This window comes from Hipposideros armiger, unplaced genomic scaffold (genome assembly GCF_001890085.2).
Source record: "Hipposideros armiger isolate ML-2016 unplaced genomic scaffold, ASM189008v1 scaffold_220, whole genome shotgun sequence".
Classification (NCBI taxonomy): domain Eukaryota; kingdom Metazoa; phylum Chordata; class Mammalia; order Chiroptera; family Hipposideridae; genus Hipposideros; species Hipposideros armiger.
In genome coordinates, this window is record NW_017731570.1 from 1,980,841 (window position 1) to 2,005,363 (window position 24,523).

The 24,523-nt window shown below is 43.3% G+C and overlaps 1 protein-coding gene across 9 annotated transcripts in view; it reads right to left on the reverse strand.

Annotated features, from left to right (window-relative positions):
- ARHGEF3 (Rho guanine nucleotide exchange factor 3) overlaps positions 1-24,523 on the reverse strand; it is a 306,647-nt gene that overhangs the window by 52,334 nt on the left and 229,790 nt on the right. Inside the window, exon 1 of one of the 9 annotated variants that reach the window (XM_019654349.1) lies at positions 10,110-10,348. The exons of the other annotated variants lie outside the window; for them this stretch is intronic. Coding sequence (XP_019509894.1) covers positions 10,110-10,205 — 96 coding nt within the window. The 5' untranslated portion in view covers positions 10,206-10,348. Of the gene's footprint in view, positions 1-10,109; positions 10,349-24,523 lie in introns of those variants that run through there. 9 annotated transcript variants of the gene reach the window in all.

A 24,523-nucleotide genomic window follows, 5' to 3' on the forward strand; every position in this document is an offset into this window, starting at 1 on the left:
TTTAATTTATTTATTTTTCAAATAATGCCCAGTGCCAACTCAAATCCCTGGAAAACTGGGTGGGTATTTCCTAAAAGGGAAGAGTGGCCACCAAGCAGATCACTTGATGGGGATGACCACCCACAGCTTCCATGCAACTGATAAACATGCAGAATAGATGCGCTGCTGCTAATGAGCTGCGAAGCACATGCTCTGTGGAAGCCCTTTGAATGCCCATTTCATCTCCTCACTACCCTCGGACATTCTCATTTTACAGATGAGGAAACTGAGGCTTAGATGATGAGTCACTGGCCCAAGGTCTCGTGGCTCACAAGTGGCCAAGCTACAATTCCAACTCAGTTCATTCCGACCTTCAAATTCTTCTTGCTCAACCCTTCCCCTCAGGGTAAAGGAGAAAAGGAAGAAGATGAGTTAAATGATTTCAGCTGGAATTCTGGAACTTTCTTTAAGCTTTGAAATGAAGAAAAGATCTAGTCCAGGATAATTTCCTATGATACATTAAAGCCAGTTTTTAATCTATTTAATATCATTACTATCTGAAATCTGGGTCCTACACTCAAAGTCCAAATTTCAAGTTTAGTCTGTAAGCGGCTGTGCCTAAACTTGAGAACTTATTGGTACAGAGTTCTAATCCTAGAATGGTGTCAGAACACACCTAATGCACTGTTTCCAAACTCTTGGTACTATCTTGACAATTTTTTGTGACACCTGAGCTATTATGTACTTCATGTTTTCTTAAAATACTCATTTTTTACTTAAGTAAACTTACTGTACAAATAAACACTATTACTGCCTTCAACGGAAAATCACTATCACCTGCCATAAATAGAAACTAACTTTAAAAAAATGAATCCTATTGTCACATTCTTGTTAGACACTTGTCTACCTGAAGCTTCAGAGCCTGAAGCCTGCGCTTTGTAAAAAGGGCAATTAGCCAGCGATAGGTGTGCAAGACACACTAGCAGCAAACTGAGACTTTCTCCTTGACACAATCAGCAGGACTGCTAGAGGATTAGAAAGGGAAAGTGATTCAAAATTATTTTGTGTCTTGTCTCTGTATCACCTTGTCCCGTATCATTTCAGCCACCACAAGTGGTATGAAACCCACTTTCTAGGGAGTAACGATCGAGCCCAGTCCACTCATTCCAGAAACCAAGATACTGAGGTTCCAAGACACTGAGCCTACTTGTGCCTTATCCCTAGTTAGCAGGGAAACTCTTTTAAGAAGCAGCTTAGAAATGAAACCTGCTAAAGAAATTCAGATGAGCATTTAAGAGTCCTCCACAGTGAGCTCCCATCATAATTTGAAGTTGAGCCAGAACAAAGCTCACTCTCCTAGACTCTTAAAGTCTAGGCATAAAGCATCAGAGACTGACAAGAGGAAACGAGGTGTCTTATGATGCTCTGTCCTTCAAAGCTCTTGAATAAGGCACCATGGAACCATGGAACTGCTGAGGCAGAAGGAAGCAGCTTCACCACATGTCTGTGGTTGACACTTAAGCTACCAACAACCTTTTCCTCTTCAGACAGCCTATTTCCTCCTTCACAGTGGTTTCAGACCCCTCCTGCAAGATCACACCCAGAAGCCCCCAAGGCAATCACCAACCAGCAAGGAGAATGGCTGACAGAGGTGTGTGAAAATGAACCAAGACTGCCAAAACCTAACATGATACTGATGAGCCACCCACACCCCACCGAACCTTTGTGAAGTGAAAAGTAAGAACAGTCTTCACCAGTGACCTTTAATTCTCTTCTCTGTATTTGCCTGGGGTTGTTCTTGACATGCCTGCGTCAAGTGGGGATTATGAAACATTAGCATTTCAATGTAAGATAACACAGTGGGGAAGGGAGTTTGCACTGGCCTTGTGTCAGGGCCAAAAAACACACAAAGAGATGCCGTATCACGTAGCCCCCTTATCACGTAGCCCCCTTGGCCATCAGGCCCAACTCCATCTCCACCACCGCTGGTTCCCTTTTCCCTTCTGTCTCCCTTTTCCCTCCTGTGGCATCTTCCCCAATGTGTTGCACCTGCTAAACATTTAACTTCCTTTTTCAAGGTCCTAACACAGGCTCTCAGTTTTATTTAATTCAATCAGGTTGCCAATTTTTTAGGGATATCTACAGAAACAGTACCCTCAGGGAAATGCTCTATTTCTCCTTACCATCTAATTATCACCACTGCTGCAAATTAGATTTGCAGAGCTCAGAAAGACATTATTCTAAGGGATGTCAATCTACATGGATAGAAGTTTATATCTATCCATTCTTTGTGGGCTTTTTGTTTACCCTAACAGGGATTTCACATCAAATATAAAGTAAGACCTTGCACTTGGATCTACTAGAGTGCAGGCCAAGGAAAGGGCTCACCAGTCCACCGGCACCCAGGCAAGGTTACTGCGTGCAGTGTTTTGGCTAAGTGTAATGGGGTTCACTTTGAACACCCCCCCCAAATAGTGCTTGTTCATAACTCACTCAGGAACATGACTGGCTTAAGACAACATTGTGGTGTGCCAAGAGGTCAAGGCTGGGCAAGGAGAGACCCACATTTTGGTTCTGCCTCCTAAACTCTCTGAATCTCTGATTCTTCAGTTGACAACAAAGAGGACAGTCCTTGCCTTGCTCAGCTCCCTGAGCTGGTGTACGGTTCAAAGGTGATAATGCACGGGAAAATAACTGACGGCAATTTGAATACTAGATGGCATGTCCATGAATTTAATGAGCAGGATGAAAAAGGGAGGGGGTGCTCTGATTGAAACATCCCTTCCCCCACTTCTCTACATCCCATGTTCATACCTAGGTATTTAAATTTGTTACATCATGTATACAATTATGCTCAACTTTTTCCTCTTTATTTTTTCCAGGAACACTAGGGTAATTCTGCTTGCTAGTGTGTAATGGCTCAAATGATGCCACTGACCCTTGTGCCAGAGGCCCTGGTACATGGTGCCCTTCCTTCATTATAGGTCAGGGGAGTTGTTGGCATTCCTAGCTGTTATAAATAAGTAGGAAAGGATGTTAGACTGGAATCAGACAACTGGAATCAGACCTCAAGCTTCAACTCTGCCATTCCCAGCTGGGTGATCCTGGGAAAAATTCACTGAACTTCTCTGACTCTTGGTAGCCTCATCTTTAAAATGAGGATAATTATACTCAGGTGAGGCAAAAAATATAAAAGTGCTTTGAAACCTATAAAATGCAAACATAAAACATGAACATTATTATTGCAAATAATGTCATTATGAACAACTTTGGACAAACAGCTCCTCCTCGCCCCGTCCCCGCTCCCCAAGAGCTGGAATACTGGGTCCCAACATTTGAACCTTTCTGTCTCTTAATGCGCACTGACCAGTTCCCTCATTCCACACAGAAGTGTTTCCCTGCAACTTCCCCAGCACTGGGTTTTATCTTGTCTTTAAAATATTTGTGACGTTAAACATGAAATAGTGCCTTATTATTATTTGTCTTTTCATTTATGTAATTTCTAGTAGAATGAACATTTTAAGTAATGTTTATTTTGATAGTTCCTTGTGTGTGAACTGCCAATTTGTCAATGGATATCTTGGAGGGTTCTTTTCCTTCTGTATAAATTATTTATATGACAAAGATATTAATCTTTAGTCACCTCTATTTCAGAAACCTTGTTTAATGTATTGGTCCACTTCTCTTGTCTAAGGAAGCACAGTAAGCATAAAGGCAACCTTGTTTGTTGAAGCAGCATCGTACAGTGTCTTGGGGCTCGGTGATCAATACTCAATATTGTCAGGCACTCTGAGGATGTTCAGTAGAAACAAACAAGAGAGAGGAAGAGGTTAGACAGTATGTTCCTTTGGAAATGTCAGAGGAACTAGGAGTCTAGTCAGAAGACAGGAACCTGGTGGATGTGTGTGGATGTGCACACACGCGCACAGAGTAGGAGTAGATGGGGAGAAAGAATAGTTTTCAAATACTAAAAGGGATACACATGAGAAAGTATTACTGTATACTGTTCAGCTCCAGAAAGCAACATTACAACTAAGAAAGGATTTTCTCATGATGCACACGGAACAAATACAGCCTTAGAAAGTAATGAGCTCTCTGTCCCTGCAGGTGTTTAAGCAGACATTGAATGGATCCAGGAGCGAATTAGAACTGGGCTCCATGTTCTCAACAGGCCTTTCCCACTCTGAAGTTCTCTGGTATAATGACCCTAGGTCACTTCCTGCAGGCTAGTTTTGTTTGCTTGTTTCATAAATCCCTGGAAAAAAGCCTGTTTTGTTACTCCTTTCCTCCTCATTTTAAGAACCAGAGAGAAAGAAACGTCCAGTAAATTTACCATGAGGTTTCTGGTTCAGTTTCGATTAACTGGAATTTACTGGTAATTGGGCTGCCTTCCTGCAAAGGGACACAATGGCCCAAACACAGAAGGTCCAGGCACAAGTGTTTCTAGACTTAAAAAGACCAACTCCTTTTCCAGCCAGTCAAAGACTCAGAAGCCTTTCCTGGTTTGTGACATAGCCTCTTCTAAGCTAATAAATGGTGTCAATTCATAAAAAATGGAAGGCATTAGAAACCACAGGCTTTCACTCCTTATAGCCCATCAGCCAACACAACAAGAAAAAATGGCAATGCAATCACAGCAATTTCCTCATTTTGTGCGTAACCTGTACCTGTTACCAGCACTGACAAATTATGGAAGGCAACTGCGTGCATACATCACAAATGAAGTAGCCCTTTCAGATACACACAAGCCATTAATAACAATTACATGTGCACAGGGTTTTGCAAAATTAGGATATGATCAGCAATTTATTTTCATTCAGTTGTTATGAAAACACTGGCACAGGTCCAAGGTTTTACAGGCAACTTGCAGAGTGTCTTGAGAAAATGACACAATTTGTAAATACCCAGATGGCAGTCAGGGCCTTCCAGTTATTGGTTTACTTGGAGGGCTGGTGGTGAATGTAGATAAGCAAAATGACTAATTGCAGAACTAATTGTGTCACCTCCACAGAGCTGAGCCTGTAGAATTCTGCTAAAGACCGGCTCCTTGTTGTTGAGAAACACAAAACGGAAATTACCAAAACCCTCCCAAAGAGAGGCTTACAAACCCCACTCGTGTGGGTCGCAGCCATTCTATGAAGTGGGCTGCCAGAAGCCTTGACTAATGGTGAGGTCTTCTATCCAGATATTCAGGGATAAAAGGGCCTTTGACTGGGAGGCAATTTGCTCCAGCAGCAGGGTTCATCCTTCATGTGTTATGTGGTGAGGAGACCAGTGATTTAGTCATTTAGAGGTAAAGTGATGTGGTTGGGGAAGCACAGACTTCAGGGTCAGATTAGGGTGTGAGTACTGGCTCTTCTACCTACTAGCTCAGCTATTGTGGAAAGGCCACTTACCAAGCTCTGAGCCTCCGTTTCTTCTACAAAACAGGGCAATTATACCAACCTCACAGAATTGTTGTGAGGATGATTAGAAGACTTACAGTAAGGCCCTTGATGCACTGCTGTGCATCAAACAGCATCAGGAAATTAGAAAGGTGATGATGTTTCATAAAATTGTTTTAGGAATCTTTTTTGAGATGCACAGGTCTTGATGATGATATATGTATCAAGCACTTACTATGTGTCAAGCACTGTACATGAATCATCTCACTGACCCTCACTATGGTCCTAGGAAGGAGAACAATTTCATCCCCATTTTACCACTGAGGAAACAGGGGCTTAGAGAGGCACAGTAGCTTGTCCAAGGCCACACCACCAGCAAGGGGTAGAGGTGCCAACAGGACCCAAGCAGTCTTATTCCAGAGTCAGCCTCAAATCTACATGTGTAAAGTCAACATATCTTCCTCTAATAAATCTATTCCTAGTTTATGTGCATCCTGAAGGCCCAAGACCCCCAGACTTTTCCATCTGAACGAGCCTCAGAATCATGGCTAGGTGACCATAACCAGATCCTATCAGCAAGGAATGGCCTTTACCGTGTTGTGGCTCTCCACCCAGCAAGATCTGTGGTCACACAAATCATGGAATCTATTTATTTAGTCATTTGGGAAAGAATCCCAGGACTCTAACTGTAATAACTCCTCAGAACTATTTCCATGCAGTTGGTTGGATATACTGTCAGTTCAATACTATATGATACAGATTCCAAGAAATGTATAAATTACTGGAAACCAGCTGACCCTTTTAGTGCTCCAGCTGGCATGCGAGGAGTATAGTTCCAGGTGCATACAATTTTCAAATACATATGTGGACTGACTGGAGCATAAATTATGGCAGGGGCCTAGGGTTCACGTTGCTCTTCAGAGCTAAGGCTTAAAGGTACCTTCTCAGTTACATAAAGTACTCAAGATTATATATTTAAAATAAAATATACGAAAGCATTTTACACGTCTGTTAAGTTTTCATGCCCACCCACCTTTTCTTCTCAGAGATAAACACTTCCTTAGATGCCACAAGATATACTGGTATTAAACACTGAACTAAATCCATCAGGAAACCTGGCATTGGAGTTTGGTTCAGCCACTGATTTTTCTGTGTGGCTTTCTGCATGTCACCTCCCCTCCGTGTCTTTATTCATAAAGTGAGGAGAATAATACATGTTTTATATTAACCTTACTGCATGGTTGGGGTCTCGAGTGCGACACTAAATGTGGTACTTAGAAAGACTAGAACTCCGTCTTTTCTAGGTAGGTGTCACGCCAAGGGCCACACAAGGCTTCTGGCTGAATCAAAATCAGAACATACACTTTTAAGGGACAAAGGCAAAAACTACAAATACCACTAACTAAATCTGGCTTAACCTTGACCAACATCTGAGATAGTAAATCTTAAAACCAAAAGTAAACTGTCCATCAAGTTGTCAGATATATTCTTAGAAAGAAACTAACAGAAACACCTTTTCGGGTTTTCATTAAAATGAAATGGACTCCAAACTCTTAAGATCTTCTTACCAGGCTCTAGCATCCTTAGCCAACATATCCAGTCATTTGAGCCTTCTTTCTTTAAGAGCAAACCTCACCACAGGGAAAGAGTGAATTTTAACTAATAATCAGTCTAATTTGTGAGTGCTAACATCTTTCCTTTCCTTTTAGTCTTGATCAGATGTTCAGAGCACCTAACATGCCTAGAAGAACCAGTCCCTCCTGGCATGGGAAGTAAGCACCCCAAAATATAAAAACAGAGATTAATTGAGCAAAAGCTCCAACAATGATCAGAAGAAATAAACTTAACGATGCTCATGTGATACCATGTTTCTCTGTGAAAATATTGAGCCATGGACTAAGATGGACTAAACTCCTCAGATTTCACAGTTAATGATTAGAGCCAGTAGGATCCAGCTGGTTATGGGTATTAAACATTTGCAACCCAACTTATACTCCCATGTTATAAGAAATATTAGATTAAGAAGCAGTACCATATTAATATCACAACCCATGTAGAATATTTTTAATACTTGAAATAGACACTTCAAAGAAAATAAAATTTAAAACTATATCTTTTTTCTTTCACTAGAAACGATCATTTAAACAAAAAAAATTACAAAGCACTTAAATCTCGAGGAGAAATTTTGTTATAATTTACTTTAAGAGGACATCTACTGTTGCACATTTTTACTCAAATGTACATCAATGTACAGGATAAAATGCACATCAGTGACACCCGCCTCTGCCCCACAAGCCTTTCCCTAAATGGCCTTCCCTAGTACACTGGTTGCAAGAATAAAAACAAACGCTAGAAGGCACCTGCCCGTGCAGCACTGTGTCCATGGTCCTCCTTACAAGAAATTCTGAGGGGCCAGCCATTACATGTCTAAAGGGCACAGGTGCTCTGCTGTAATTGCCTCTGAAGGTCAAAAAGGACTTTGGATAGACCAGTTGTTCTATTATAACCACATTCCTTCTACAAAGAAAATGACTAATCTTAAATTATTTTCATAGCACTAACAGTCAATACCTAGTTTATAAACAAGTATAGAATCATGTTTTTCAAAAGGCCAACTAGTGTATACCGCTTTTTAAACACAAATGCTGATGACACCTGCTGGTAGAAAATATACTTTAGTTAACTGCTTATGGAGAAGTGAGGCCTACAAGGCTGGCTGTCTTTTGCACTGATAACGAAACCAGAAAACTGGCTCCAAAACTCACCTAGGTTTCTTTTGCCAACTTTGCCTATCACCATTATCAGGAAGTGAATGAAGCTAGGAGATATACTGGACACCTCCTCCTCAAAGTTTATAGCGCATAAGAGATACTTGTACTTCGATTTAGACACTTTAAAAAAATCCTCAATGGTGATACCTGAAAAATATTTACCAAGTATTTCTAAAATTGTTCCTCCCCCATCCTTACTCCTATACCTGGACATCTTCATAAAATGAAAATGAGTCACATTTATATAATCTGGATCCAGCTACCATGAAGAAACTTAATATTTGACATTTAGTGATACATTTCTTTCATCACATTTGCAATACACATATATATTTATATTCTAAGAATAGGAAAAGACTAAGCAGATGAGTTTTACCTAAGCCTTTAGCCAAACTACTCAAAAACACAGGACTAAGTGATAGCAAGTAAGGACTAGTTAGGGTCCAGAGCTATTCTCACAGTTCTTTTCTTTGACCCAATTCAATTTATTAATTAAACTTGGTTATACTTTGTTTCCTTCCAAAAGGAGTTTGAGGGGCACTAGGTTCCCTGCTCTTATATTTATTACATTATGAAGTTCCCATTGAAAAATCATTGTATCCATTCCAAGCCTGAACAACCTGAATTCTATGCAGGTGCTGTCCTGTCAAAACTTAAATAAAAGCCCAAATACCATTAGGGCCATAACATTTCCACAGCTGCTGGGAACAAAAACTCTTTGTGAAAATATCCAACTGAGCTGGGGAGTGGGGTGGCACTGGGGGCGAGAAGTTGGTTTGCACTCAGCTACAACCTGAGACTGTTTGGAATCTTGTCAGCCTGGAGCAGCTCTTGTTAGAGGCAATGAATCTTTGATGCTATCTTCCTGAATATACATAATTCAGTGAGCCAAGTGCACACAGCTGAGCAGACTCAAGGGTGCCAGGTAAGTGGAACCCCCAAGAATGCTGCACACAAGACCAGATGCACACCGGCCTCCACACTTTCCCCGGCCTGTGGTTGGGGAGAGTGGAGATCTCTCTTTCCACACGAGTGGCAACGATGAACTGGGTCCTGTGGGTTCCACTATAGCTTGGCCACAGCAAAACTGCAGACTAGGGAAAGCAACCGTAGTCCTTAAAACCCTCAAAGAAACAGAGGACACTTTCTCCTTCAGCTGAACCCAACCTTTGAGGTCCATGAGCTCTTTGCCAGAGATATAACACACAGGAGGAAAGGCAGACTACACACCGGCCAGGAGGACTCCCTCGCGTCACCCTCAACGCTCAGGAAAGTTCCCAGAAAGAGAAATGTTCCCAATGTCCCAAGACAGCTTCCCACCCTCCCAAGGAGTTTAATTCATTTTTAGGATTCCAGTGGGAGGCACTCAGATGATCATTTAGCCCCCAGACCTCCAGGTGAATGACCCCCACTGGCCACAGGTGACAGAGGTGCTGTGTCCTGTCTTTGTTGCCAAACAGCTGCAAGGCCAAGCCTGAGAGGAGAGATATCCTGAAGGGTCCCCAAGAACCACCCCTGCTCCTCTAACCCAGGCAACAGGAAGCGCGGGCATTTAAAGGGTAGCTCTTAGTGTAACTCTTCCCTGATGACTGGGCCTGCTGATACAGGAGGATCAAGTCCCTCTGCGGGGTCTAGACAGGAGACTGACAGTCTAAGAGCTCTGCAGGAGGCAAAAGAGAGAAGGGGGTGAAGGCAGGGGCAAAGAAGCTGTGGCTTCCCGGCCGCGAGGAAGAGGGATAAGGACAGAGAAGGTGGTTCATACTTGCCCCACGGAGAGCGTAGGGAAGGGAGGCAAGAGACAGTGTGCGAGATGGAGACAGGGAGATTCAGAGAGAGTGTGTGACAGATGGAGAATAAGAGGAACACACTGAGTGAGAGATGGAAACAGCGAGACAGGACAGAGGGAGGGACCCGAGAGAGGGTGAGATGGAGACAGCGACAGATGGAACGAAGAGGTCCAGGTGGAGGTCCCTACCTCGGCGTCCTTGGCCGGGCTTCTGGCTGGGGGTACCTCCAGGCTGCTGTTCGCTCTCTTGACCATGAGGTAGAACGGGTAATCCTTGGCCACCATGGCGGCTGCCGGGCCAGCCCTTTGGGATGTCACCGCTGACCTGAAGCGACCACAAAACTCCCAAGCGAAAGGGGGCCCCAGCTCCACGGTGCCAGGCGAGGCGGCCACACACGACTGACAGCCGGCTTCTAGTCTGGAGGAACCCTACTCCCGTAATCGCAAAAGCGGGGTGGAGCCTTGAGCGGGTTCCACCCCGCTGGGGTGGAGCGGGGCGCCAGCTTGGTTCCGCCCCGCGCGCGCGTCCTGGGAGTGCCCAGGTGCCGCCTGCGGAAACCCCGTAGGGCCGTGAGGGCTGATCCCACGGCGGGACCCCTGCCTCCCTCGAGCCCTTGGCCCCCGGGACCCCAGCTAGGGGGACGGGATTGCTGGGCGGGGAGGGGGGAGCGGGGGACGGGGGTTTGCTGGCGCACAGAGAGGTTGCCTGGGCAAGAGCCCGGCAGAGGGAAACAGCCTGGAGAAAAGCAAGCGTTTTAAAAGCCCACCTTAAGAAGAGGCAGTTATTTTGTCTTGCCTTATTCCCAGCCAGTGACCCCCTCACCCCTCACCGGCTTTTTTTTTTTAAAGAGCGCCATTGGAATAGAATCTGCAAACAGTAAAATGCGTCAATTTTAAGTGTGCAGTTTAGTTGCGTGTTGACAAATGTAAACACTTGTAACCATCTCCACAACCGGACAGAAACCATTTCTTCCACTTCTAGAGAGTTCCCTCAAGTCCTTTCCCCTGTAGCCATTTTTAAATATGAAGCGGCTGAGAAGAGGCTGCCAGCCATTCAGGGCAATCTGACAGGGTTTGTCAGGATAGAGCTGTGCAGCAATCACCTGACTCTACCTGGCCTTACTGGAGAAACACATTGTAAATGCACAATGGGCACGTTCACTGCAGCCCTGTCTGGACATTAAAAAACAAACCCCAACTGGAAACAACTCATGTCCAACAGTAGGGAATACGTAAACTCCCCTCACTATGGAATACCACTCAACGGCAGTCAAAAAGATTCGGTCTATGGGTCTGGAGTGTAAAGATCTCCAATGGATTAGGTTCAGTTAAAAAATAATTACAGAATAAGCACAGTATAAAACCATTTGTTTTAAAAACACATCTACAAAAGAATACCATATATTTTCTATGGAGACATGTAGGTAAATACCACTGAAAACTATCCAGAAGGATCCACAGCAAAATCGTGTTATGCGTTCCCGTGGGGCTGAGGGGAGGCAATCAGTGCCAGAGGGTACCTGGCATTAAAAGATTAAAGGTAGCGGACAAAGGAGCCTTGACATTTATAGCTAATGTTCTTAAATTTCTTTTCACAAGAAAAATATATTCAAGTGATACTTGGGAAATTAGAAATTAATTTTTAAATATTAAAATGACCATTACCTCAAAAGTTATTTTGTAGACTGCACTGTTGAATTTTTTCCCCTCTCCTTATCAAAGACATGGCCATAGCAAGTGGTGGTCTGGGGGTTTTGACTTCTTAGGTGTGCAGGAAGTAGTGGGAATGGAAATATCTAGTTCCTGTTTCAGTGTTTTCTGCTTCTAGCTAAGGCCAGAATCCAGCAATTCCCACTTTCCAGACAGGAAACCTCATGGTACACAGTTCTTTCATATTAGATACCAAACCCACACCTTGGCACTAAATTCACCCACTGCCCTGCCCAACGAGTGTAGACAAACTGCCTCACAAGCTGGGAGAATCTGGCCCAGTTTTGCCAGCCTCACTACCTGCCACAAATGTGAAGAAGCCTCCTGAATGAGTGTGTTCCAACTGAGAGTAAAGACAGCACCTGAGTTTTCCCTCTCAACTATATACCCTCAAGTGGGAAAGAAGTGGTCAAAGATAGAGGTCTGGAGGGGGAAAGAGTGCCTCGGGCCACTGATTTTTCCTACCTCTATTTCCGAACACAGTTTTGTCCTTTTAGCCTGAGCTGTGCTGATGGGGCGTTTATACAGGTGTCCCCCACAAACTTGGCCACGCTTGGTGGGGGAATGAGGGGAAACCCATCTCCAAGGGCACCCAATCAAAGAAACCCCTGTTTAATTCTGCAGTCAGAGCAGGGCCAGGAAGCTGTGACATGCCCCGGTTAGGGCTCCCCTGGCCGCCAAGAATACGAACTGAAGCACCTGCAGCTGCTCCTCATTCCCCTCCTATCCCTGCTTTTCTGGCCCTCACAGGCCCACCATCCCAACTAGAGGACTCCGGCCAGCAAAAGCCCCTTGGAGGATGGGCTTTGATCCCTGGTAGAGCCTTCTGAGCCGTGTCTTCCAGCTGGGAAGTGTACTTCCAGCACTTGGTGAAGAAAAGAGTGACAGCCCTGGGACTAGATAACTCACTGCAGGAGTCTCAGGGCTGAGCAGGAAGTCTGACCCACCATAAGTCCAGTGCAATAATGAAGAAATCCTAAGGAGGGGAGGGGAGTTTAACCTCAACTTTAAATACAACTATCATAGGGCAAAGAAGACAGTCATATTGGTTGATGAGAAGGCTGCCATATCCACTTTCTCTTAAAACATTTTTTTTTGCCCCTCCTTAAAAGATTTGGACCATAAAAATCAATCAATACACATGGCTGCACAACATCTGTGCAGCAAAGCTAAAATCTTTTTCACTATACATGCTAGGTACAGAAAGAAAGGAGAGAGAGAAGAGAGAGGGGAGAGGGGAGAAGGGGGAGGGGGGAGGGAAACAGAGAGAGAGAGAGACAGAGAGAGAGATTGCTAGCTAATGGCCAGTAACAACTTAATTAGTGCTGCAAACAAAACAAAACAAACATAAGCCCCAAAATGAGTGTGAAAGGAAAAATGGGAATCTGGAGTTCCTTTGGGAGGTCTGATGCTTCCAAGCTTCTCATAGTGTGAATAGGAGGATTCTGGTATTTAAAGACATATATTCACATACTTTTGATACAATAGGGTCTGTAAACCGAAGCCGGCAATTTGGGGTAAACACAAACCATGTATGTGGTCCTTGAGACAATTAAAGGATTTTCAGAGATATTTTTGACCCCATGCAACTTCCACCTTTTTGCCCTGACTTCAGAACCTCCCCAGTGTGCGATGCATTGCTCCCATATTAGCAGACGGGGGTTCAGCAATTTGCCTAGGATTCCAATCAGGGGCGTTTGTGACCAAAAACTTTGTCAGAAGCAGACTGCTCTACAGGAGGGCTTCCAAGCACACCCCTGAGGCTGCTGTCATAGTTGAGGGAAGCTGCCCAACTCTGCAATGCTGCCCAGCTAAGCGGCCCCAGGGGCTCGGCATTCCCTGTCTTGCCTGTGTGTGTGTTTATGGGCTGAGGAACAACACTGCCCTAACAGTCAGCTTCCCTCAAAGCAGCAGCACAAAGTGCCTTTCAGAACTTGCCTTCGGCCCAACCCGTTATAATTCTATAAAACGCTTCACAGCCAGGCAGTGTTCCTCGCTAGCCAGAAGCCTGCAGACTGGAATAAAGAAGTCTGTTCTGCGTTTCCGGGACCAGTGCCAAGAGCAGGGCCTGCGTTTTCGCCTGGGTCGAGCAGGGCTCATTTGTGCTGCTGGTGGAAGTGGCGGGTCTCCACACACAAGCCCACCACTGATTATTAGCTCCTTTTAGACGAGCACACAGCCAGGCACGGCTGGAAGACCATCAATCAATTCCTCAGATCCACAGCCACGACTGCGGCCCAAACAGGCCCAGCATGAGGCTAAAACTTCAGAAGTTAGAGTGGTTGTGACAATCTTCTCAGCCAATGGGATGATGCTTTGTCCTGTCGGCATTATACTTAGCATCAGGGTTAGTGTATTCTTTTTCTTAAAGCCTCATTTGTTCATTCATTCATTTGTTTGTTCATTCATTCATCGAATATATAAGACTATTTATTACAGATCAGGTGTTCAATTAGCTACATTTCGCCCCTCCTCTTCTCTACCCATTCCTGAACCTCTATGCCAGGAATATACACCTGCTGAAGGAACATGGCTGATCTTAAAACATGGCCTTTCAACTGTAACCTCTTCAGGGAGGTATGCATTGCAGAAGGCGCTCAAGTGACAGTAGCTGATCTCCCAAAGCCTGGCCTTCAGACACGTGCAACGTCATCTGCTTCCTTGGCATCTGGAGCCATCTCTTCTGTTCCTGCTAATCTAGCATGGTTGTATAGATACATGTTGGATACACCTGAGTACCAACACCTCTCCCCTTCCCTTCAGAAAACATTTCCAGGTAATGGCCAAGCTCCCTCTCCTTTTGCAACTTCAGTCTTGATGGGAGAAGGGAGTTAAAAGCCTGGAGAAGTTCTGGCAGTGAATTCTGAGAGATCAGTACTATGGTTTATTGCCCGATTGGTAAAAATGACACAAATGAAGCACTGATGATATCTAAAATCACACCAGAATGATTACTCTCCCCCTGCCTGGGGATATGTCCACTGGCTCCAGCCTAGATTTATGAAAAAACATTCCCGGGTATTCTAAAGCAGGAAGACTTCATTCTTGCACTCTCTTAAAGATTTCATTTTCTGAAACAAGTCTAAAAAACCGGTTAAGTGATAAAATCTTTCTCTTTCTCCCAGGATTGAGCTAATCCTGCAGATTGTTAACTGTAATGCAAAAATAATCAAGACTTTGTTTGGAAAAAAAAAATGGTGAATATCTGTCTTGCCCTGATATACCTGTGAGCAGATGCATTCCCTACTCTCTGGTTCATTTCTGCAGCAATTCTCAACTCAGGTTGATTTTGCCCCCAAGGTGATATTTGGCAATGTCGGAATACATTTTTCCATTGTCACTGGGGGAGGGTGTTAGTGGCATCTAATGGGTAGAGGCTTGGGCTGGTAAACATCCTCTAATGCACAGGCCAGCAAGCTCCACAACAAAGAACTAATAGGTCCAAAATGCCAATAATCCCCTGTTGAGAAACCCTGTATTAAAGAGAGAGAAGAGGGCCAGCTAAGTGGCTCAGTTGGCTAAGAGCGGGAGCTCTGAGCAACAGGGTCACCGGTTCCAGTGAGCTGTGCCCGAGCTGAGCTGCTGCTGAGCTGATGAGAGTGCGTGCTCTTAGCAGCAAGGTTGTCAGTTGACTCCCGCATGCGATGGTGGGCTGCACCCCTCCACCCGCAATTAGATTGAAAGAGGCAACTGGGCTTGGAGCTGTGCTGCGCCCTCCACAACTAAGATTAAAGCACAACAACTTGACTTGGAGCTGATGGGTCCTGGGAAAACACAGTGTTCCCCTTTCCCAATTCCCCAACACTGTTCCCCTCCCAATTCCCCAATAAAAATCTTTGAGAGAGAGAGAGAGAGAGAGAGAGAGAGAGAGAGAACTGAAATATGGCATCAAGCTAGGAGAATCTCTTAGTTTTGATCTCAAAGATATTTTCTCTTTAGACCATGATCATTGATTAATATCAACTGTTAGTTTAGGCATGGTGGAGCAAAGAAAAAAATTCTTGAGTGCCAAAAAGCCTCAGAATATGGACCTGCCTAGAATCTTTCCCTGACACCCAAACCTGACTCTTAATAACAGGTTTAATAAAACATGAAAAGGACAAGACAACAAAGAAGAATATGAGAGTAAAGGGGGACAGAAAGTGGGGGACAGAAAACTGTCTTAAATTGCTTCAGATATGAAAATGTACTTCAAAAGACCAGTGAATTAAAGATAATACTTCAAGAAGAAAATGGGGAAGGAACAAAAATGTTTCAAAGCTTGGTCTTTCCGAACACAATCTTTACCACCATATTTAATTGTTTTGGGGTACAGAAATGCAAATTCAGTGATGAAATAAAAATCCCAAAGGGTTCAATTTACCATCTTTTTGATACATACTATTATGGCTGTACAGTGTATGTGACCAGAAACCCGTCTTCACTCCTGATTTTGCAATAAGAATCCTGACATTCTCCAATTTTAACTGATTACTATCAACGGGCTTGTTTTGCTTAGAGATTTAAGCCAGCTCTGAGAATACTTTCTGTCCTCTACTAGAGGGTCTTTGAACTTTATGGATAGTCTGCATGTTTGAGGGTATTTTATATTTTTTGACCAAGAATTCAATGAATTTGTTATACTCTAAAACTATGTATTCCCCTCAGACTACAGCTAACGTATGCGTTATGTAGGGTTTTTTATACTAACCACTGCATGAAGAAATTGGAATAGAAAACATATAAATTCTAGCTCTGGATAGTGGAAGTGTTTTCTATTAACTACAAACTCAGCAATCAAAGTACCACATTTCATCAAACCTAAGATGCCAAAGACTGTAAAATGTGCTATTATTTATTTTATGTGCTACCAGGAAGGAAAATAAGGTTGCCAATGATATAACACATGATCAACTGTAAGATACATCCCAATGCCAGAGAAGTTGAAATGTGGGGGAAATGGGCATAACAATGAAATAGAGCAGTATTTATTTACGCTGGCTGGGATTTGAAAATACACACATTTATAGAAACATGACTTATGGGAATTCAGGGACAATAACTCCAGAGACCACCTGCAATGAAATCAACTGAGAAACTTATCAAATCCATAACCGTGGGCCCCACTTTGGGTCCACTGAATTGGAATCTTTAGCAGTGGACTCCAGACATTTGGGTTAGAACTATCAGCAAGCCCAATAATGAACCTGGGCCCCATCCTTCTGAACACTTTGACCACAGGTCCTCAGGCCAGAGGTTCCCACGAGTAACTAGCCCAATGGTTGTACCATCAAAATCAAAAATGGGCACAGGGAGCTGCTTATTTGCTCATCAAGCACTGAGGAACTATTATGTACTAGACAGCCTGCTATCCGCATATGGGTGCATCAGGGATACAACGAAAAAATATGCAAGTCCACACTTCCTGTAAACTATATACCAACTAAGCCACCCACCAGGAGATGTGTTCTGGCTCTTGGGACTTGATTTACAATCTGGTATCCAGGGTTCCAATTAAAAACATACTTATCTTCATAGCCAGGGGACATGACTATATTTAAGTTTTTAAAAAATTAGCTGTAGCAGTAGAGAATGGGAGGAGGGTAGTTGGCTTGAGACGCTTACTTGAAAAAGACCTGGGGCTATGGGGAGACAGGGAGGGGGATAGCGTGTGTAGAAGACCTTAATTAGAGAACGAGTTCAACCAGCAGAAACAGATTCCTGGCAAACACGTGCCTCACTCATCTGGTGGTAGCTGACGTGGGCTGGCGTGTGCTAGAGAGCAGCCCTTACACTGCAAGTGTTCCTCCAGCTGTGGGCATTGACAACACTGGAGAAGGGGTAGCGGATGCAGGCTTACTGAGCGCTTTGATTAAGTGGGAGCTAAGTTACGGGAGCTACTGCTGTGTTTGATTTTTTTTCCATCTCACATCCAAAACCAAGCTCAGCAAACATAGGTCACACGTACCCACAATTCTGACTGAACCCAAAGTCTTGGCCCCAGAAGGCTGAACAAAAAGCACCAGCCTCTGGTTCACCAGCTCTTAACACTGCGTGATCGTTTGTTTAGTTCTTTGAAATGATGAGATCAATCACCAGGGAGCTTCCTGGCTAATTCCTCTCATCCAAGGCTGTCCTTGATCCCCAGGCAAGGGGAACCCTTGCTTTGTGCCCCCACAGTGCTGAGGACCGCTCTTTCCCCAATATGCATCTGCTCATAATGACGGATTCAAAGTGTCCCTGTGGCCCAACCGCAAGCTACAAGGGTCCAGGGACCGAATCTATCTCACTCACTACAGTGGCTCTAATCATGCTGGCGCATGGTAGAAAGATCCATATGTGTTGAAATGAAAATTAAATTGAAATGGGGCTAATCAAAGAACATATCACGGAGGAGGTAAATCCAGAGACAAATTTTTACCATGAGAAACAAAAGTTTCTGAGATAGGACCAAGAAATCATATGCAGAATACCATAATGGGCTGTTAAAAGAAATTTTGAAAAGTAGGCGTAGGTCCCTAATATTTAGCTTCATGAAGAGTCCAAAACACACCAAAACCACGTGAGAGACAGCTCCTGCTATGGGGCCCTCTTGGATATTACTGAGAGCTTTCAGTTCCCTCCAGCCTTTTAACACACACCTGGCAATTTATACTAATTCCTGAACAAGATGGACTTGTCAGGGAAACTGAAACTCTGGTGGCAAAGGGAGGCCATAAAGTTTGTTTTCAGAGATGCCTTGTAACATGCTCGCCTGCCTTTTTCCTTACCTCCAAAAGCATTTTCTTTCTTTACCTTCTCTAGGTTTTTTATTCCAAGTTAAACTCTAGAAAACATTTTTTCTTTTCAATTTGCTATGCTCATACTCAGGGCTAGTTATACCGAAATGTTTTTCTCTTGAGTTGGGCCCTGAAGAACTGACTCTTAAGTGGGGGGAAAGATTTTTGCCTGGTGTTTCTGCAAGCTTAAACATGGTGCTAATCTAAAGTGCTCAGGCCGATACGAAATTATGGACCCAAAGACTTTTTTAATCCAAGGAAACTTCTCCGCTGGTTGCTCTACCAAGGGAGGGACATGTTCTCCGCCTTCACCTGGAGTCTTGTAAGACAAGCTTTGAGAGCTCGCTCTGGTCTTGACACAGAACATGATGAACAAAACTCATCCATCAGTGAGTGGGAGGAAAGGAGAGAAGACGGTAAGAGAGAATTAAAGTTGTAAAGTCAACATCACGTGGCTTCCTCCTTGAACTTTAATAACCCAGTGCTGCCTGCGGGCTCAGAAAAACCAAATGCAATGGGTAGGTACAAGGATTGCTCTGGTGCCAGGAAAATGCAATAAGGCATAACTTTTACAAGGTAAGCAATGAATAAATGCCCTACAGCAACAAAAAGCTTTTAACATCTCTGAAGTTGGAAGCCAGATGCCTGAAACGCTGGTTCAGTGCATTCAAAATGCACAATAGATAAGACCACCATCTTTAAGATGAAGTCATCTTCTAGAGCCAACAATAGCTGGGGAGCCTGGGTTTTTATGATAGGAGGAAGTAGGGGAATTAGATCAGTGTTTTCTTTGCCATGGCAAGAACCATTTTAATGCAGGTTAGTGTTTTTCCACGTGGGGCAAATTTTCTAGAATGTTTCTAAAGGGAAACATACTGCAGACTACCTTGGTTTCTGAAAGCCCTACCTTTCTCCCTGGGTGAGGGAGGGATCTTATTCTGTCTGTGGCGTTCTTGAGAAGATCTGAAACCACATCTCTTCATTTGGGTTCTGCTGTTGTTAAGAAATGCGATGTGGGGTGTCTTGTTATGCTTTACCCCCAGAAGCGTTAAAGGGAGTGCCTGTCACCAACGCTCAAAAATAGAAATGAAATGATGCTGGCAGAGCTCAAAAACCAAAGGGATCAGCATTTTGCTTTAGTTTCCTGTTCATAAAACTTTATAAAAACAACCTACCCATTAAAGAAAAAAGAGCCTACAACAATAGCTCATTATTCTTTTCCTAAACACTTGCCTCATACCACTCTGAAATTAGGTGCCATCACATTTCCTGAGTTATGGGCTCCAAACACCACATCCCTTTCCTCCTTTCCTCGCCCCTACCCCCCCTGGCATCATTCCTGAATTTTTTGTAGACACTTCTCCAGCTTATGAGCTCAGCAGAGAGAGGCCAGCATTCACCCTCCTACCTGTCCAGAAAGCCAATCATCTGTACTGGCTGGAAGCAGGAATAATGGAGGCTTCCTTCCTCCAAATTCATTTTCATTTCCTAGAGAAACTTTCAATATGGAAGGTGCAAAGTTACAAAGCAAAAAAAAAAAACCAAACAAACAAAAAAAACCTACAGACTGCTCCAGTAAGCTGAAAAATATTATAAATGCATTGCCTTGTGACATTGACTTTTGAAGAATAAAATATTTCTTTTCCACCCTAGCAAAGCAAAACTTGATGGAATATTCAACACCCCATCCTTCAGTTCCTGGTAGAATACAGGAGAACATAAGCTCTAGAATGAGAAGCCTGGATGCAAATACCAAGCTTTCCGACTTGCTATCTATATGACTTTGGGTAATTTATTCAACCATGCCAAACTTCAGTTTAAGCATCTGTAAAATGGGGAAATGAGAGTTTCAAGGCTTTAATGAGATAAAGCATATGAATAGTTTAATGAGATATATGAGGTGTGATAAAAAAATACAGTGAATGTATAAATAAAAAAATGTATTACAGTAAAGGACACATTACCATTAATCCCCCTGAAAATATTCCCCCTTGCTTTGAACACACTTATCCCATTGTCCTTGCCACTTTCTGAAGCAGTTCTGGAAGTCCTCTTTCATGAGTGTCTTTAGTTGCACTGTCGTAGCTGCCTCGATGTCCTCAATGCATTCAAAACGTTTATCTTTCACGGTCATTTTGACTTTGGGGAAGAGCCAGAAGTTGCACAGCGCCAGATCCGATTAATAGGGTGGATGAGGACACACCGTAATATTTTTATTTGACAGAAATCACTGTACCAGAAGCAATGTGTGACACGGTGATCAACAAATACTGTGAATGCTGCTGCTGAGTGCCATCCAACAGAAAGACAGGGATCTTCAACACGGGAAGTGGCATGTCAAGGCTTAATAACAGTGTATGACAAGTTTCAACTTGTTTAGTGCAGTCAGTCAGGTGTGAGCTATGATTGAGAGAAGGTGTGTTTTAAAATGTGCAATAAATCATCCTCCATCATGACAATGCTCCGTGTCACACATCGCTTCTGGTATATGGCAATTTCTGTCAAATAAAAACATTACAGTGTGTCTTCATCCACCTTATTCACCAGATTTGGCACCATGTGACTTCTGGCTCTTCCCCAAAGTCAAAATGATTCAGGACATCGAGGCAGCCATGACAGCGCAACTAAAGACACTCACGAAAGAGGACTTTCAGAACTGCTTCAGAAAGTGGCAAGAACAATAGGATAAGTGTGTTCGAAGTGAGGGGGAATATTTTGAGGGGCATTAATGGCAATGTGTCTTTTACTATAATAATTTTTTTATTTAAACATTCACTGTATTGTTTGATCAGACATCGTACATATGTCAGCATTCTAGGTACAAAGTAGGCATATAATCCATATTGTTATTACCTTTCTGGTATATAAATCATCCTACTCCCTTTTATCTCAATGAATTAGAGAGGAAAAATGGGATTTGGGGATTCTTTTCCATCCTCCTTGCTTCCAAAGGGGTTAATTCTTCAATTTAAATCCATGATTTCAAATACTGATTTAATTATTGGACATATAAAATAAAAGCAGCATAGTGAAGAATGAAACTGACCTAAATTTGAAGACATGGGGTCTAATCCTGGTTCTACCATTAAATTTGCTGTGTGACCTTGGGCTAGTCAATTAAACTCTTTGAGGTGGAGTTTCTTGAACTATAAAATAAGGAGATTTAAACATAAATGTTTATGTTCTCTGGTTATATAAAACAGCAAAGAGTGAAGTATATATGAAGTATTATCTCAATTTTATGCTATTTTACTTTAGGAAAGAAAATAAAAATGATAATATCATTTAGACAAAAGCAACCTTGTCTAAAATCAGCATATTTGGTCTAGGCAGCCCACATTTTGGGTTGGTTCAGTATGGTCATATTTTATAAGGGCTCATCAGAAAATTCAGCTTCATGTCCCCATTTGTCAGGAAATGCATAAGCATATAGATTCCTTTAACATCAAATAGCCAAGAAAACAAGGTTGAAACAGAGGTAAGATCAACTGTGAACAAAGAAACACTGAAGAAAAAAATGGAGCTAGACTACAAATGGAATAGAACTGGCCAAAAATATACCACTGTCACTTAAAAATAGGTACTTGGATGCACGATGCCTGTGTTATCTGTACAACAACATTTGGTTCCTACTGTGCCCTCTTCCTAAAGGCCTGTTATGACTATGAGAGCTGTCTGTTCCTTTAGTGACCAAGTCTTGCTGCCTTGTGGATCCCCAGTCATAACTTCCTTTCTGCTCTTTGGGTAGGCTGCTTACATCCAAGTGGCAGGACTGTGGCTAGTTCTGTTCTGAATACAACACACAGATGGCTCCTGGCATGTTATGCTGAGCGCCAGGAGCTTCTCAAGGCTGAGGGCTCTGTGCACTGAGGCCAAATTGCCGATGCAAATTATTTACACTTATAAAATTCAGAGCTAAAGACAAAAATACATTGCAGCAACTCCTAAAGAGTGCCCTATAAATAACAAAATGGAACTAGAATTAGTCAACAAATCATAAGCTTGTTCTTTAATATCTGTATCTCACTTGACTGTAAGCTCCATGAGGGCAAGAATTATGACTCTCTTGCTCACCATTGTACCCCAAGACCGAGGGATGCCTGGCAAGTGACAGGCGCTCAGCAAATGATGACTATGGCTAATGCTGACTGAGGGTGTGCTCTCAGCCAGGCACTGTTCTTTGACGTTACATGATGTATCTCAGGCAATCCTCACAATTCAATGAGGTGAAACTGAGGCACGGGCAGTTCAAGCAACTTGCCCAAAGTCACAGAGCTGGTAATTAGCAGAGCTGGGGTTCAAATGCAAGTACCTTGCTTCCGGAACCTACAGTTCCAATTATGAAGTGGAATATTAATTATTTCCAGGCCATCTGTACCTTAGTAGGTGTCCTCATGCCAAAGACTATGATGCTCAGGGTCAAGGATTCTAGCCTATTAGATATGATTGAAAGAACATCAAATGAGAGTCAGGAGACCTGGGCTCAAATCTTAGCCCTGGGCTGCTACACCTACTTTGGTCAAATCCTGTGACCTCTTTGTTCAACAGTTTCTCCTGCTGGTTAATAAGAGGTTGGATGGTCACTCAGGTCCCTGATAGTTGTAAATCCTAAGTGCTAGAGTCACCCTATATGTACTCTTACATTCAGAAAACTGCAGGTCACACAAGTGTGCTCCTCCATTTTCCAACGAGGGAGAACCACGAACATATTCTCAACAATCAGGCAAGTTACTCAATCTCTCAGAGCCTCAGTGGCCTCATTTGCAATTAGGACATAATAGCACCTACTTCAAAGGGTGGAGGTAAAGATTAGAGAGAAGCCAGGTAAGGGGCTGACACACAGTAGTAATTTCATAAACAGTAACTAGGTTTATAATGGTCTCAAAGAGAGCTGGGAAGTAAGTCTGGAGGAGGAAAGAAAAATCTCAAAGTCCAGGAACCAACCAACCAATCCAAAAGACGGCACTGAAACAAAGATGTTTAAATAATTTCTAAGAGTAGAGTATACATTTGCCACATCCCCTGAACAAAAATTTCGTATTGGATTCTCTTGCAAACACTGGAGCAATTTAGACAGGTTTGAGTTAAGTTTGGAAAGAACAAAAAGGAACCATTGTGATTTGGGGAATCACATGTGAGTGCTGAAACGCTAGATAATAATGTTAGGTGCCATTGGCTCTATGCCAGGCCCGTGACACGCACGTGACATATTATCTTACTAAGTTGTCATGACCTGCTGAAGAGGGTGCTTTCCTTGTTTTATAGATGAGGGCATAGAGGCTCAGAAAGGTTAAGTAACGTGTTCAAGGTCACACAACGACTAAATACCCACACCAGAGCGCAGTCTGCCTGGAACACCAATGGTCTTAGCCACACAGCTGCACCCCCTCCCCGAGGATAGAATGTCGTTGGCCTCAGCATGCCCCAGATCCACAGGGCAGCAATCCTTGTCCACAACACAGGCAGGAGGCTTTATATGTAGGACATGTGCACGCTCAAGTGGCATTGGGTTTCAGTCCCTGTTTACCTACAGACTCCTGGGAGCTGTGAACAAATCATTTAACTTTCCTGGATCCAGCTTTGATCGAACAGAATGTACTGGATTAGAGTTTTTCAATCCAAGTCTTGTGGAACAGCAACCACTTCCATTTTCTACCCAGGAGGTTAGGGATAAAAGATGAGCGCTAACTTGACCCTCTATCGGATATCGTGGTTGGGGGAAGACGGGGAATACACTTGCTAGCAAACACAGAAGGGGGTGATTCCTCAATTCCCTTTCATCTCGAAAATTCTGAAATTCTACTGAATGCTACAAATAAAGGAAGAGAAAGGGGGAAGACAGGGACTCACAGGAATCATGGGGGAGGTCATAGGGGGTTCATCTTAAAGCTGTGTTTCCATAGCAACCATAGCATAATGAGCTTGCAAGCTTATTTGGGGTGCTTTGGGGTAACGGGAGCTGGTGAAGATAATGGGGAGGGAAGTTAAATTCCTCCTCTTAAAATCACCACTATGGCACACAGCAAGCACACTCAATAGATGCTGATAGTACTGACTTCAAAGGAAAACAAACCTGGATCAAATTGATAGAAGCTGAGCTGCTACAGAAGATGTATGAATATGTCAAAAATGCTA